We start from the raw sequence: 14,901 nt of genomic DNA, 5'->3' as shown, positions 1-14,901 counted from the left end.
GGGTTTTATTTAGAAAGCAGCTCATTCTCTCCTCTACATAATGCGATTCCGAACGTCTTCGTCCGCCGAGACGCTTACCCAAAATCTTCAGTATGCTCTGGATTCCTGCTCACCAACCCTAACAACGGGTATATCGAACCAAATTTCAGACCCTATTAGTCTGGGAGCAGCCTTTGAATATAAACGAACACAAAAGACGCGACTGCATACAAATAGTGAAAGCCACAAGCCCCCTCTGAAAACGCTGTTACCGTGTCCTGGTAAGCAAAACTCTATGCTATCCCTCTTAATTTCCCAAGCTCGCTTTTCCGAACGCACGCTAATGGGACATAGAAAGTGGAGCATCAAAACTCAAAGTCTAGCCATTAGGCCATCCAGAGCACGGTTGGCGCGCTGTTGCTGTACTTAAAGTCGTGACGGAGTTACTTTGTTGTTACAGTACGTTGCAAAACCGGTGCAACAACTCCACTCTCTCAATGACTTTCTTTTGTCTTGAGCCAAGATACGCTAGTCCCGAATTGGAGTTTTTCCGACAGTGGCGTATGTAGCCATACGTAAGGCGGTGTACGTAATAATTTCAGGAATGTATTCACTTGTAAATTCGTTTTCCTCTGACACCTTGTTGCCCCTCCTCTGAAGCAGCTTCCCGAGTATCCCGTCATCATTATCATTATTTAGAGACTCATCTCAGCCAGTCATGAATAGCTATGGTTCGCATCCTCAAAAATTGGATAAAATTGCTATACCACGGGGTTCAAATACCAACATTTTGCCTTCTAGGAGGAGAGTCAGCCGCGCATGTGACCCTTGCCATGATCAGAAGACAAAGTGTACGGGTGAGCGCCCCTCGTGTCAACGTTGCCGTCAATGCGATATTACGTGTATCTACTCAGATAAGAAACGAGAGCGAGAAGTCAAGTTCAGTTGCATAGCCCGGGACTTGCTTAATGCATGACTTGCTGATGTTTTCCCCAGGCAATCGGCCGATCTCAAATCTCGAATACAGATGTACGAGGATCTTCTACTGAATCTGCATCCCCAACTTGATCCTCAATTAGCCATTCAAGTTGAGAACGCTCTCGATGGAGTAAGAAGCCTGAGACATGTTCTTTCTTAGCGAAAAGCATCTGACGATTTATAAGCTTCCTGTCACATCTCCGTTGTCACTTAGCCCGAGCCCGGTAGAAGGTCTCCAAAATGCAACAAATAACCCTGTACAGCCGACAGATCACACTGTCGAGGACTATAACCGGGACCGAGATACTCAGGCGACAGGATTTGTTGGTAGGCCATCAGAGGTGGCTTGGCTGCATGATTTGCGAACAGAACCAGGAATGAGGTCGCGCGGTTCTCTGCGCCAGTCAGGATGTTCCTCGCCGTTGTCGGCTAATTACTTTCTCGATGACCTGGAAATTCTCGTTGCTGGCCAGACCGATGAGCTGTACTGGCCTTCAAAAGAGGCTGCTACACAACTTGTGGAGAGCTACTTTCAGAATCTGCACGCTTCGTTTCCCTTTATTGGGAAAATAATCTTTTGGGAACAATTCCGCTGGTTCTATGCAAATTCCGATGCCCGACCTGGCGCAAAATGGATCGCACTCCTGAATTTAGTATTCGCTGTTGCTTCGCGACATAACTGTCTCGTTCAAAAGCAATTTGGAGCCGGATCGTCTTACTTTACACGAGCATGGAAGCTTTACACAAGCGACTTTGCTACACTAGGTCACCCGAGCCTACAACAAGTGCAAATTGAGTCCCTTATATCGCTATACCTACTTTTAGTAGGTCAAATCAATAGGTGAGTTCATTACCCATCATTTTCAATCGATTAGAGACTGATATTGAGCAGAGCCTGGCGAATGTGTGGCATCGCATTGCGATCTGCCGTGGCAATGGGCATACACCTTCGCACTGAAAACCAGGACGTTTCTAGTATATCTAAGGAGACTAGGTATCGCCTCTGGTGGGCCTTGTACTCGTTGGATGTTCAGCTTTGCTTGATGACTGGACGGCCACTCAATATGAATTTGTATTATTGTACAACGCCTCTCCCTGTGCCCTATCCGGAGGAAAGCTTTCTAGATGACTCTATCGCACGAGTTATCGCAGATGAAAATGCCAGGAAAGCTATAGTAGCATCCTTTGCCCCCCGTGCGATCAGCCAAGACGGCGAGGATCACCAAATTCCGCCGCCTTTTTTTCACTCTATTAGGAGGAAAATGCGTGAGGACGAACAGGATGCCACCGCTGCGCCGGAATTTATTGAACCTAATTCATCGATATATTTCATATGCCGTGTTGACCTGGCTTGCATTGGCAGGAACGCCATAGAGGAAATCCACTCTCCTAAAACTGCGTCGCTTACGTGGGATGGGTTAGAGACTTCAATCGCAAGGATCAATGCAGCTACTGATGACTGGCTGGCTCGACTGCCACTATACTACAGATTTGATAAGTCGTCACCCAGTTTCCCATTTGTTCGTCAGCGCACCAGCCTCGCATTCCGATTTTACTCTATGAAGCTCGTCATCCTCGAACCGTGCTTGCGTCGTGTGATAGGGGTGCCTACTGAAGGGCCGTGTAGTGCCCTCTGCCAGACTATGGCTGCTCTATGTATGCAGGTAGCACGCAATATCCTCGATCTGATACCGGATGAACCAGACATCCCCTGGCTATATGAGTATTGCCCGTGGTGGTCCATTCTCCATTACATCATGCAATCTTCCACCATCCTCGTGGTCGGCTTTGCAGGTGGAGTTGAACTTGGCTCCCTAGAGCTTGACGAAACGTTGCGCTATATCAAGAAGGCTTGTCGCTGGTTACAGGAGATGTCTAAGACGGATGAATTTTCCAGACGTGCTTGCAATGTTTTCCATGAAGTAGCTGCATGTCACATCCCGGATTTGGTATGTCTGTTAACTACACCCGCTTGAGGTTGTTGTTGAAGCCGCCCGGCTATTACTTTGTAATATTCCTTATGATGGTGAAGTATGTATACCTTCAATCAATTTGCTTCAATATGGTTTTTTGGGCCTCCTGAAAGAACGCCAGTTAGAACAGGAAATAGGAGTTGGGTCTATCATTTGCTCTTCCTAAACTATCCTTACAGCTTCAGATTCTTCATGTCACTAATCAACACATCTCTGGCTGTCCAACGGTGATCAAAATGCAAGGCACCTTCAGTCCTAACCTTTTTCTCTGTAGTGTGGCGTGGCTGCATGTTCATTTGCATACGCAAATATACGTCAGGAAGCCGCGTGACAACCATATCTTGCCCGGTTGAATCAAATGTAAACGATAATGGTGAATCGAACCCCCAGAAGTCATCTCCCACGTTTGCTGGTACAGTCTCAAGCGGCAAACTATTATTTTTGTTGGTCCAGAGAGTGCTGAAGGGCCCTCGTTTGGAATTCACACCGCGGGTCTTCAGATCTCCTGTAGATAACTGCTTAGCTAGGTCGAAGTAATCAGGGGAGGGTAATGACATCAAGACACTAACTATTTGACTCCGAGATAACCAGGCAGTCGTTCATCAGGCCTGGCGACACTGACTGGCCGCCGTCGAACCCCCAAAAGCCTTCCGACATTGCACAAGTGTCCAAATTTTGGTGGTCTCCTGGATCGCGGCCTCCTGAGATATTAGTACACAATATAATTTATTGAGATCGAGGTCTAGATTGAGTTGGTATGTAATAATTCACCGCTGGTGTGCCAGTAACGAATCAAAATGCAATTCCCTCGCCTTGTGTCATGCATTGTACCCAGTTGTGAAGAATGTGGTCTTCTTTCTTTCTTTCCTTCTACCGTGGGTGGCTCCATGCCCCACCACTAAATGAAGCGGAGGCAACTTTCCAAAAGAGTCATGAAAGTAACCTGACGCAGGGTTGAAATCGAAATTCATGCAAATGTTGATGTTGCTATCAGGAGTACGTTGAGTTAGGACTCTCTCAGCTTCTGGTCTCTGTACGCGTATAGGATGATTAACCGCAGCACATCTTTGCAGACCACAACATTCCGCTGTTTATAGTACCACGGAACGAAGGGTCATGCAAAGACGTGAGATATTCAACAATCATCACACGATGGGTCCACGGAAAACTGATGTATGGGATGCGACTACGATGAACGTACCCTTGAGCTGGAGAACCTGCATTGGCGCTAATGGTGGCAAAAAGGTTGAAAGTTGAATTAGACCGCGTTCTAGAGTGGGGGTGATGCCATCGCGTGGCCAGAATATTCTACAGAGGTGCAAACATGTCAACACTAGTCCAAATACCATCGTTTTCCCCCTTTCCGTTAGTTTTTCTCAGCCTGAGGCAGAGCGGAGAGCGGGGATACTATAGTCCGCAGTGGCATGGCCCGTCACGTTTTCGAGGGCAGTCTCCTGACGACATAACTTTCCGTGAACCATTTACCATTCGTCCTTTCCGCTACAGTTCACAGAGCCATTCTTGACGACGATCTAGACTCGTAAAGATTCGCCTATCATCTTATCCCTCGATGTCATCTTCCTCAGCATATCCCGAAGGTGGCGGTGGCGGGAGTGTTGGGCTCGATTGAAAAAGGATACTCTCTCGTATCTTCTAAGCGTCAGACATTTTCTTTCTGATGACCTCCATACCCGACTTTCAAGCGAGCGAGTTCTTGAATAGTGTTGGACATCGAACGCTAACAATAGCAGGTTGCCTTCGGAAGAATCGACTTGATCAGAGGCGAATTGAACTAGTCCTGTTTCAATATAGCAAGCTTGCTTTCTCAGACGGTCGACTCATTGACGCTGCACGCTGTGACCGTCGTTCAGTTGATCATGCAATACGTTTACTTGAAGCCCACGTGAAGCTAATATCATGGCTTGCTGTAAAAAACTATACCATAACTGCCGCTTCTGTTAAATGGTATAGTTGTAAGAAGCTACAGCAGAGGAACCGCCTTCCATTTATTTATTGGCCGCGTTGTTTATCACAACTTCAAAGCGCTGTCGATAACATAATGGATAAAGGAGCAGTCGTCCGTGATGACCTAATCCGTTATCAGGTAAGATTTCCTGTGTCATTGGCAGAATCGTTCGCTTATGATGTCTATCGAGATTACCGCTGGTTTAGCTGGGTTTCAACATCCTATCACTCTCACGTACTCTCCACGACAGATATCTCCTGCTGGTAATGTTATATGCCTGACTTTTTATGAACCGTCTGAATCAATAACGAGATTTTGCATAGAATTTAATACTGCCATTCATCAAGGTTGGGACGCTGTACAATATTTGAATGGACGCAGCCTTTCCAGGCCACAATATTTGAATTTTATAGCGCCTTGATCTACAATACTCTATCTTACACACAGTTTCCCTGCGACATGATGAGGCCATCCAAATTCGATGCAGATGGGGGAGACCCTGCTACCCTGGCTAGAAGTCTGTGGTCGCCTGAGGAAGTGGCAATTATGGTTTACTTTACTTCTCGACAGATTCATCCCAAGGCACTCCGGTACCTGCTCTTGCGTCGAGGTTATGACCGGTCTACTTGCGCTATTGAGCACAAAATTTTCTCAATAAACCAACAACATCCACAGCTGAAGAGTCGCGGAGATTGGAACTGGGATGTTGTTGACCACTGGATCGACGACTTACTCGGAAATCATGATTCAGTGAATAAGTTGGTTCTATTTTCACTCGCGGATGCCGAGGACATGGCAACTGTAAGCTGTCCTTTCAAGCTCATTTAGCCTTTTGGCCTTTTCCTAACCGTTTTCTCATAGAATCAACAGATTGAAGAACCTTTGAGACTCCTCAACCTTCGCCGCCCCGCCCTATAGGAATTTAGCATATGTCTCCAACTGCTGTCAGGTTGCGTTTCCATGGAGGCATCGCCGCTGACCTCTGCTTTTTTAAATGGTAATATAACAACCAGGGAAGAGGCCTGCTTTCCTCTTTGTAGTTGATCGGTATCTGGAGCCAGATCTTCTTGCCACGACGGTGTAAATAGGCCCACGCTAGTAGCTGATTCTCCACCACTGTCCAATCAACACTAGTACCTTCAAAGTGTTTATCAATATCCCGTTGGGAGTCCACCGATAAGACCGTGTCAATATCAATCAGTCTCACCCCTTCCGTCGTAGAATACAACAAGGGTCTTCTTATACCCAGTTTTGTATCCTTGGCCACAACCCCATTGTTCGATTTAACCCTCCACTCGATCTGGTAGTGGATACAGTCCGGAGATTGTTCATCCCATGCACTTCCATCCACAGGATCAAAACCCCGCCGGTCGGACGGACGTTGATGCAAGGAAGGTGAACATTGACAAACTATGTCCTCAGGAGCAGGTGAAGGGCAGATTACTGATGGCGTCCATTCGCGGCCCGGGTAACCAGGGGTGGGGGAATACGGGGGGATCCGTTCCCATTCAGTTCAGATCGATATCATCATTCTCGTCGTTGAGGGGAGTGTAAGTCGTCCCCTCGAGACAAAAGATGCCACTGAGGAATCTATCAACATAGTCGTATTTTGGCTTTAACCGAGCGTGTCACAGGGCGTCAAGAACTGAGGACAGTGGCTGCCACGCTGAGGTTTATGATAGCTGGTTTACGAGTAGTCTGCAGCAAGTCAGTAATGTAGACCACTCTTTTGCAAGGTCTGTTGCCGAGAAAGGCCTCCAGTCTATCAGTTGGACAATAGCAGTAGCTGAGGGAAGTGTCAGGTTGCTAGGTTCTCGAGGCAATCCCTAGGTCCAATGTTTGCCATAATTGTATTTACATGGAAAATTCTAATTCCGCAGAGTCACCAATACTGTTACGAAACAAGGTACCGTATTTCATGAAAGTAACTGGCAGTATCGAAACTGGTACAGGAATATTGATATTCCGCGGCTATTCCTTATGTGCTCTAGTATCTCTTGGCAGTGGGGCCCTAAAAGAGTGTCTGAGAGTGTTCCTGTTGCGCCGGTTTCGAGACGTACTGTAAAACGCAGTGTTATGAATGATTTTATCGCGAAGATAGCGCGAAAATATAAGTCCGGTACCGAACACATTGTGGAAAAGATTAACGTATGCGAAATATTCTTCAGTGGAGGCGCGTAGATTATTAATTTCCTTGTCCAACTTCTGGATCTCCTGATGACGCCGCCGGGTTAATCTTAACCTTTCCCTTCACTAATCTATAAAGCCATGCCATGGTTATCAGGCTGACATCAAAGAAGTCGAAAACGTTTGCCCCACCGAAAATGATGGCGTAATAGGTCCACGTTGAAGATTGTGGAAGTGTTATTTTAGTAACAAAAATTGCCCAGGGAAGCATCCAAAAGATGTTGGAACAAAGTGCTTGGTAAAGATACCACCGAGGTGATGTGGCGAGGAGTACAGCTGCAAGTTGGTAGCTCAGACCGTAGAATATGTAGGTCCAGTCAACAACCTGAGTGCGTCAGTGACTAGTACCATTTCAAAGTTTCTCGTAGTATTGGACTTACCTTCCACATTTCTTGAGTGGCTTTTGCTACGGTTCTCGAGCCAGACAGGTAGTATGCAAACAACTGAACTCCCTGTACGGAAAGAGATGCGAAAAGAACAACTTCGTAGACAAGACCGACCAAACAGGACATAAGGGCAGGCCGCAAGATCCCTATATGATTATCAATACCGACAAAAAATCCCTTCGCATACTACATCTTACCTAAAACCTCTTTGCGGGATGCCTTTGGATACTGTGACTCCTTTGACTCTCGGAAAAATGCCCAGTTATGGCCAACAAAGGCGAGTGTAGATGTTTCAAGCGCCTGGACAGGGACCATAATGAGGCCCCAGCGAATAGTGTTAAAGACACCCCAGGCAGTTGCGTAAGTTTCACCAAGTTGCACAATCTCATGCACAATCCAGAGGTAAATGGCATTTCTGATTACAGATTCCATGAAGGTGTAAATGCTTGGTCGAAGCAAAGTCTTGAGCGCCGAGATGCTCACACTAAAATGGCATCGATCGCTCGCATCTATTCTGCGACGTGCGATAATCAATACGAAGTATGATAAGCCCGCAAGAGCGGAAAGACAGTCACAAGCTAGCCGAATGATGGCCTGGTGGATGACAGTTGGCGTTGAGTGGCCGACACGGAACCTTGAGATTATGAGCAGGTCTAATAGTATATTGATCATGAACTTGCTCGAGCTTATCACCAACGGCACATCGGGTTTGTCCAATGCCCGTGTCGATGAGGACAAGGCTGCTTCCACCGCCGAGGTAAAAAATTGGACAGACGACAGTCTAATGTACGTCACTGAGGATTGTCGAACCTTAGCCGGAACAAATGCCGATGCAAGACTTTGCGGACGAATCAGAAATATGACCATGACCACAAAGCCCTGCGCGGCTGTGGCTGCAATCATGGTGCACGTCAGATCCAGACGCGAGCGCATAGACCGGGTGGCATTATCCCCGATCAATAACCACGCCGAGCGAGGGAAACCCTCATTTAAAACCTCGACGATCACTCCAATGTAGGTATACACGTCAGTCGTCACAACTTGACTAGAGTCAATCTCCGCAACCCATAGTTTGCTGAGAGTACTATATAGGGCTGGCAGAACAAAGGCACCTATGTTGAAGATAAAGGAACCCCAATAGCTATAGAACCAAGGTCAGTTTTAAAATACCACCTGCATTTGGTCACTGAGGCATGTATTACGCACGTTTGGCGGCCCAGGTGCCCCCGAGCCAGCCGGGGATAACCTACGAGGCTACCAGACCCGCTGGCATCTGAAATTTGCGTCGAAGCTGACGGTCCCTTTGCCGAGGTTGCTTGTCTTTCCATTGCTCGAGATGAAGGTGGAAACAGAGGGAAATAAAATACACACGGACAAAGCGAATAAAATATTCTGGATTGGTTATTCGGCAGGTAGTCAAGCAGCTGTTGATTATAAGATAGCAAGAGTGTGAGTCCCTTTTGTTTGAGTGCTGATAGACCAAGAGGGAGGAGAAGCACAGGAATACCTGAAGGGACCAGAAAGAGGGGTATGTGCACGACATTATTGCCGTCTTGGCCCTCTTGGGTATGTCGACCGTGATCGGACGTTCCACGCCCCCGCGCACACCGTAACTGTATCCGAAATCCAACAAGACAAGCCTCACAAGAACTACAAAAGCGACCGCATGCATGTATACTGTAACAAGCTCCCTATAAATACGATAGCCATAATTACTACTATTGCATGAGAAAATAGAAAGAAGCTCCAGAATCTTTTATTCCGATGCGATGTCGTTTCACAAAGCTAGGTAAAATAGATTCCGGTGTCAAATGGAACATCGGTCCAATCTCAGAAATTGGGCAAGCATCCTCCAAGTCTAACGCTGCCCCAAGTTGGACGTAGTAGGGATTCAGCACCTCGTCAAAATCAACTGTCCGGCTAGATTTAGCAGTGTGGTTTTGTTAAGAAAGACGACTTGACCGATTCGGACAAAACTATCGCAGACCCTGGCACTAGTGAATAGCGAACGGTGTAGATCCAAGAACGAAGATAATCGACTCACAGACCGTTATTATGTGTCCTGCCGAAAGGGCCGAATTACAACATAGCGAGACCAGTGGCGGCAATAAGAAAGATCGCTAGACCCAAATTGCATATGGGCTACATCTCTAGTTATTGCCGTCATGCACTGTATATGCCACGACACTGAAGCTTTCGGAGACCACGGCTTCATGACGGAACGTTATCGGACGGAAATGGTTGCTTTCAATAACGACTCGCCTTTACCCACGCAGACTACAGTCTTAATTGGCAATCCCCCTTGTTCAATCAGCTCACCCAAATCATTTAACCCGACCTAGTTGCGTAATTGATTAACTATCTAGTCATTCACGTGCGCCTTGGTTCAATTTACAGTAATACATGTGTTTTGCATCCCTAGTTTTACCTTCTAACCTACCACATCTAACGTAATTCCCGGCCGATCGAGACACCCCAAACACATACAGTAGTAAATGCGACAAATTACTTCTTCATATCTCAACCAGCATACCACTTTATGGTAAGATATCGAATAGTGCGTAATCCATATACATGGTATGTATAGCCTACCAGAGAAATATAGGAAGGTTACTAGAAGGGTTGGTGGAGATATATGTATTCATCTCACCTAAATTACACCATATTTTATGGTAAAGCATCGAAATAATCATTTACATTGCTTAAATCTAAGCTAAGTTATTTGATATGCTAGTAGGAGCTTACTTTTTGATATTCAAGTGAGAATAACCTATGGTTCTTGAGATATGAAGTAGTAATTTCACTACGTGTTTTGGGGTGCCTTGATCGGCCGGGAATTACGTTAAGTCATCACCGGAGTAGTGTTACCTTCTTAGAAATTGGTACTAAGTTTTTGGTAGGCCTTCGCTTCAGGTCAGGGGATGGCCCTCTTGGTGGGTGCAGAGTCCTGGATTTAATCACGGATCTGACCTGGTGGTACATATGCGTGCATGTCTTGGGGAGAAGATGATGTGGGTGTTCACTGCGAGGATAGGCAGGTATCGGCTAAGTTTGTTCACATCGTCTTCAATCCCTCGAAGCTCGATAAGAGACTTTTGGGTGCTTATTTGGCCGCCATTCCTTCTTTCTCAGTGCGCCCGCAGTTTTCCTGGTGGTCGGGTTTCTTTGAGTCGGCTGCCACCACGGCCCAAGATCGCGGCGGGGTTGTCGCGTTCAACCCGTCGATCTGCACTGGCAGCACTCAGATCTCCTCCTGTAGCTTTCATTCTGGGTCTGACGCTCGTTTTAATCTCGTTAGCTTACTCGTTCGATGGCTGCCCACGCATCTTGAAGAATTCACGAGCCGGCTTTAGGCGAGGAGTGACTAATTACGGAGTTGCCTACCGACCGCGAGTTTGGTACTACCGGTAATTACCCCCAGTAGGGGAGACCCCATTGGCCGATTGGGCTTACTGCCTGCGGAACCGGGTCACGATCGACAATGACTAACTACCGCAGTGGCCTCCTAGTTTTTCCCTCTCCCAGGAGCTGAACCAGGATATGCGCGGCTAGATACCTAGCTCCCATGATCCTTCAGAGCTTCTTGCATCCATCCCGCTGAGCTTTATAAGAAACAAATTCCTACAGGGAAAACTTTCATCTCCATCATCTTCATCGCTTCTTGCATCACTGAATCAAGGATCTTTCCTTTCACTAAAAGTCATGGCAAGCACAAACTCCCAAATCTCAACCTTGTGACTACATTGCGATATTTCCAGCTAACTCATTTCCGTAAGGATCTGCGCAAGATGGACATCAAATCAACGCATGAGGCAAATGCCAATATGTCGGAAGCGAGGACAATCGAGTAAGTTGGAAATCTGTCTTTTTTTCTCCTCTATTTTCTAGCTGTTGTTTGTTTCAGAGAACGATATACTGATATAATTATCAGTATCATAGCCGTGCATGGGCTTGATGAATTTGATGCACGAGGCAAATGTTCGGACTCTTCTTGGGAAGATCCTCTTGATAAGGAGCTCGATGGTGGCTGGTTAGGGGCATCTGTTCGTGAAATTTGTGGAAAGTCGGCCAAATTCACGATACGGCTTTTTTTTTACACTTTCGACTCCACGAATACTTTCTGCGCTAGTGCCGACGGGCTGTCTAACGAGGCATATTCCTTGTTGGAGCAAATTTGCATGAACAGGTCCCAAGAGGTGTGTGACTTTTGAATAAGATGGAGGGGATTGCGAGCTAATTAAACAGGCTACTAACAACCCGATAGTATTTTTGGGTCAGGGTTTGGGAGGGCTGCTGGTTAAACAGGTGGGTGGCATGAGAAAAGATCGCCTCTCAGTCCTACAACTGATCCGAATGACAGGCTTTGCTTAACGCTTTTTTGAGCTCTGATTTCTGCCAAGTGAAGCGATGGACGTAAGTTGTGGAATCAACAAGAGATTCCATGCATACGCTGACCTTATCAGGAAGGGGCTGGCCTTTTTTGGAACACCTCACTCACGGGAATCGGAATTGCGAAGTGGATCGCACAAGGGATTCTTTGAGAGTCTCTTCTGCAGCACTGCTCCCGGACTACAAATTCCTCCGACACTCTCTAATGATTTCCGCCACCAGCTCGAAGACTTTCTCTACATTTCTTTCTACGGTAACAATGACGAGGTAAGAGATTCTAGCATAAATACCACATCAGTGTCCCGAATGCGGTATATTTTTTTCAGCCCGAGCGACTGACTGCTTCATTTTAAGATCGTGCCTTTCGGGTCTGAGACACTGAATCTGCCAGGCAACCGGGAGACACGCGTTCGGCTGATGGGGAGCCATGAGGACCTATGCCACTTTTCTGTCAAGTCAGATAACTATACGACAGTCACGCGGAGCTTGTGGCGGCTTTGTGACCGGATCGCGGGGATATAATGTGGAGCTGAGCACGAAGGCGAACTGAGATTCAGAGGAAATACAACGTTATTTACGACAGCCAGGAGAAAATGTTGTCTATTGCGCCTGCTATGAATCCCAAAGCCCGCAGGAGCTCATTGAGCAATATTCTGGTGAATTGTGCTGCCTTTATCAAGTATAGGTCTTCAGATCGCCTGATGGAAAGGTTTTGTCAGAAGCCGTACGCACAGCACGCAGAAGAACGCAGTCCGATACTAGCGCGGCTTTAGCATCATGACAAGAAAGATATTCATCGGTATTGAAACTAAAGAAGTATTACAGTAAAACTAAAGTAATGATACCCGAGTGCTATTTAAACCATAGATCGTATCTACATCTTGCACGAAGGTCAAATCGTCGGACGAATGTTCATTAAATGCGGTAAACATCCAAACGACAGGCGTGATGAACAAATGACACGCGTAAATAACAGAGGACCTGGGCCGAGGCATCACGGAACAGTACTAGACTTCATTCAGCTAGGCTGGCGAACTTTGATACGCTGAATTTCAGCCAAGTATCCTTGAACGTTGGAATAATTTGCAAGAACTGTGCTAGGCCACCATTGAGTGTAGTGGGAAGCGTCAGTCTCTCGTCAACAGGTATCGGCGAAGTTTGTTCGCATCGTCTCAGTCCCCCGAACCCGATAAGAGAGTTTTGGGTGCTTATTTGACCGCCATTCCTTCTTTCTCAGTGCGCCCGCAGTTTTCCTGGTGGTCGGGTTTCTTTGAGTCGGCTGCCACCACGGCCCAAGATCGCGGCGGGGTTGTCGCGTTCAACCCGTCGATCTGCACTGGCAGCACTCAGATCTCCTCCTGTAGCTTTCATTATGGGTCTGACGCTCGTTTTAATCACGCTTCACCTCTCTCAGAAATATTCCTTTTTTTTGGTTGCTACGTGTGTCTACTGTTCGCTCCGGTGTCGACGTGTCGACCGAGTCCGTGTCTTGCCAGCTGCCATCGGCTTGGCGGACCGGGGTGCAAACCTTGGTCCGAGGGTTTCTGACGCTTCGATCGCCACTACCTGCGCCTGTTCCTGATAAGGGGCTAACAAATGCCCACCGTCTGCCATCCGGGCGTTAGCCTCTACTCATTACACAACATAACGGGTATTCAACGCGGTTGCTAGACGTGCTGGATATTAATTTACTGTGATTTGAGAACAGCATACTGGCATGCTGCATTTTCCCTTTGTTTTGGTTCGAAATTAACGGGAACCTCTCAAGTGGTCAACCAACATAGTGGCCTGTAAAGAGGCTCACTGGAAGGTGGCATAACTGGAACTGCTCGGCCGAAATCTCACATTAGTGGCAAATGACCTATTTACCGTTCAACTGGAGGCAATGGAAGTTGATCATAGTCCCTGTCGGGTTGCTGAATCAACTAAGCATGAGAAGGGAAGAAAGAAACCATCTCTGGGGTGTGCTGTGGCACGTGCCCCCTTATCGCCAAATGACCATCTCTCCAACGCATCGCTCAAGTCACATGCCTCACAGTCCTAAATCCGTCGTAACCATGAAATCCGCATTCAATAGGAAACATCAACGGGCTTTTGAGCAAGCATTTTCGATCAATCTTTCCCTCAAACAGTGCTTATATAGCCGTGGACGGCATCAAATGGAGCTTTAAAGCAGCTTATCAAAGGCTGTCAAATCACGCAACACGGAATACTTCTCGAACAGAACTCAAGGAGCTACGCGCCGCAACATTCTTAGGATACTACTGTATTGAGCAATGTTAAAGCACCAATATTTACCGCTGCCGATAGCCTGCCCGAAACAACGTGACGAACTGGCTACTGTAATCTCTCGTCAAAGAGTTCCGTTGGAGCGTTTTGGTAATATAATGATTGGCCCCTTAGCCACCCATTTTGAGGGCCAATCTCTTTTTCTAATTGCAAGATCATGGTGATACTTAAACAATTATAGGTATATAGCCATTCAGCCTGCGGCGTCCTAAAATTGTTGAGCAGACTCTAGTTGATTCCTTCGAGAAGGGAAGCCAGCCACGACTTCATTGTAACCATCAAGACAAAATGGATCTCAGCTCCAATAAACGAGAATCTCCCTGCGAATCCAAAGCCGTACTCCGCAAGTTGCGGCAAGATCTAAGGGTTGTTTTCCCGGAGGGGAGAGTTTCCCCTTGTCCCGCAGAGTATCCACGAATGGTTCTTGAAAACCAGGACGCGAAGGTAAAAATTAATATACTCGCTGCCACCTTTTCCTGGATTCTGCTTGCAGGGTACCTGGTTTTCCCCACCACATTCAATTCAATGCGTACTTCAACTACCCTGCGATCCTCTGTAGCTCAAAGTGAAATCGGTGAATTCACTTATGATCTTGTTCTCAATATTCCCCTTCTAGCTTTTGCAGCGATTTGTTGTTTAATTGGCAGTGTTGGCCAAGTAATTCTTTGGAGAGAGAACCCCAACTTTATCTGGCTTCAATCAAAAATCTTTTTGTAAGCCAGGACCAACTTATGGGTTTTATTATCTTTCTCCA

At 46.8% G+C, this 14,901-nt stretch overlaps 4 protein-coding genes across 4 annotated transcripts; 3 read left to right on the top strand and 1 right to left on the bottom strand.

Annotated features, from left to right (window-relative positions):
- Window positions 1-40: 40 nt before the first annotated feature.
- On the top strand, window positions 41-2,933 carry N7496_006024 (fungal specific transcription factor domain-containing protein; the record flags this gene model as incomplete). Its single annotated transcript, XM_056698953.1, has 4 exons — window positions 41-90; window positions 976-1,087; window positions 1,143-1,798; window positions 1,850-2,933. 4 exons carry the CDS (start codon window positions 41-43, stop codon window positions 2,931-2,933), a joined length of 1,902 nt encoding a protein of 633 aa, XP_056554366.1.
- Window positions 2,934-4,989: 2,056 nt separating this feature from the next.
- N7496_006023 (uncharacterized protein) lies at window positions 4,990-5,814 on the top strand (the record flags this gene model as incomplete). The annotated part of the gene is made up of 3 exons (XM_056698952.1): window positions 4,990-5,034; window positions 5,344-5,697; window positions 5,758-5,814. The coding sequence occupies 3 exons, from the start codon at window positions 4,990-4,992 to the stop codon at window positions 5,812-5,814; spliced, it is 456 nt and encodes a 151-aa protein (XP_056554365.1).
- A 1,267-nt stretch (window positions 5,815-7,081) lies between these two features.
- Window positions 7,082-8,797, bottom strand: N7496_006022 (uncharacterized protein; the record flags this gene model as incomplete). Its single annotated transcript, XM_056698951.1, has 4 exons — window positions 7,082-7,408; window positions 7,464-7,615; window positions 7,667-8,610; window positions 8,676-8,797. 4 exons carry the CDS (start codon window positions 8,795-8,797, stop codon window positions 7,082-7,084), a joined length of 1,545 nt encoding a protein of 514 aa, XP_056554364.1.
- Window positions 8,798-11,257: 2,460 nt separating this feature from the next.
- N7496_006021 (uncharacterized protein) lies at window positions 11,258-12,276 on the top strand (the record flags this gene model as incomplete). The annotated part of the gene is made up of 6 exons (XM_056698950.1): window positions 11,258-11,316; window positions 11,401-11,669; window positions 11,734-11,774; window positions 11,830-11,882; window positions 11,933-12,125; window positions 12,250-12,276. 6 exons carry the CDS (start codon window positions 11,258-11,260, stop codon window positions 12,274-12,276), a joined length of 642 nt encoding a protein of 213 aa, XP_056554363.1.
- Between the last annotated feature and the right edge of the window lie 2,625 nt (window positions 12,277-14,901).

This window comes from Penicillium cataractarum (genome assembly GCF_028827025.1).
Source record: "Penicillium cataractarum strain IBT 29864 chromosome Unknown utg000005l, whole genome shotgun sequence".
NCBI classification, from domain to species: domain Eukaryota; kingdom Fungi; phylum Ascomycota; class Eurotiomycetes; order Eurotiales; family Aspergillaceae; genus Penicillium; species Penicillium cataractarum.
Note: the sequence above shows the minus strand (reverse complement) of the source record. Positions and strands in the feature narration are given on the sequence as shown.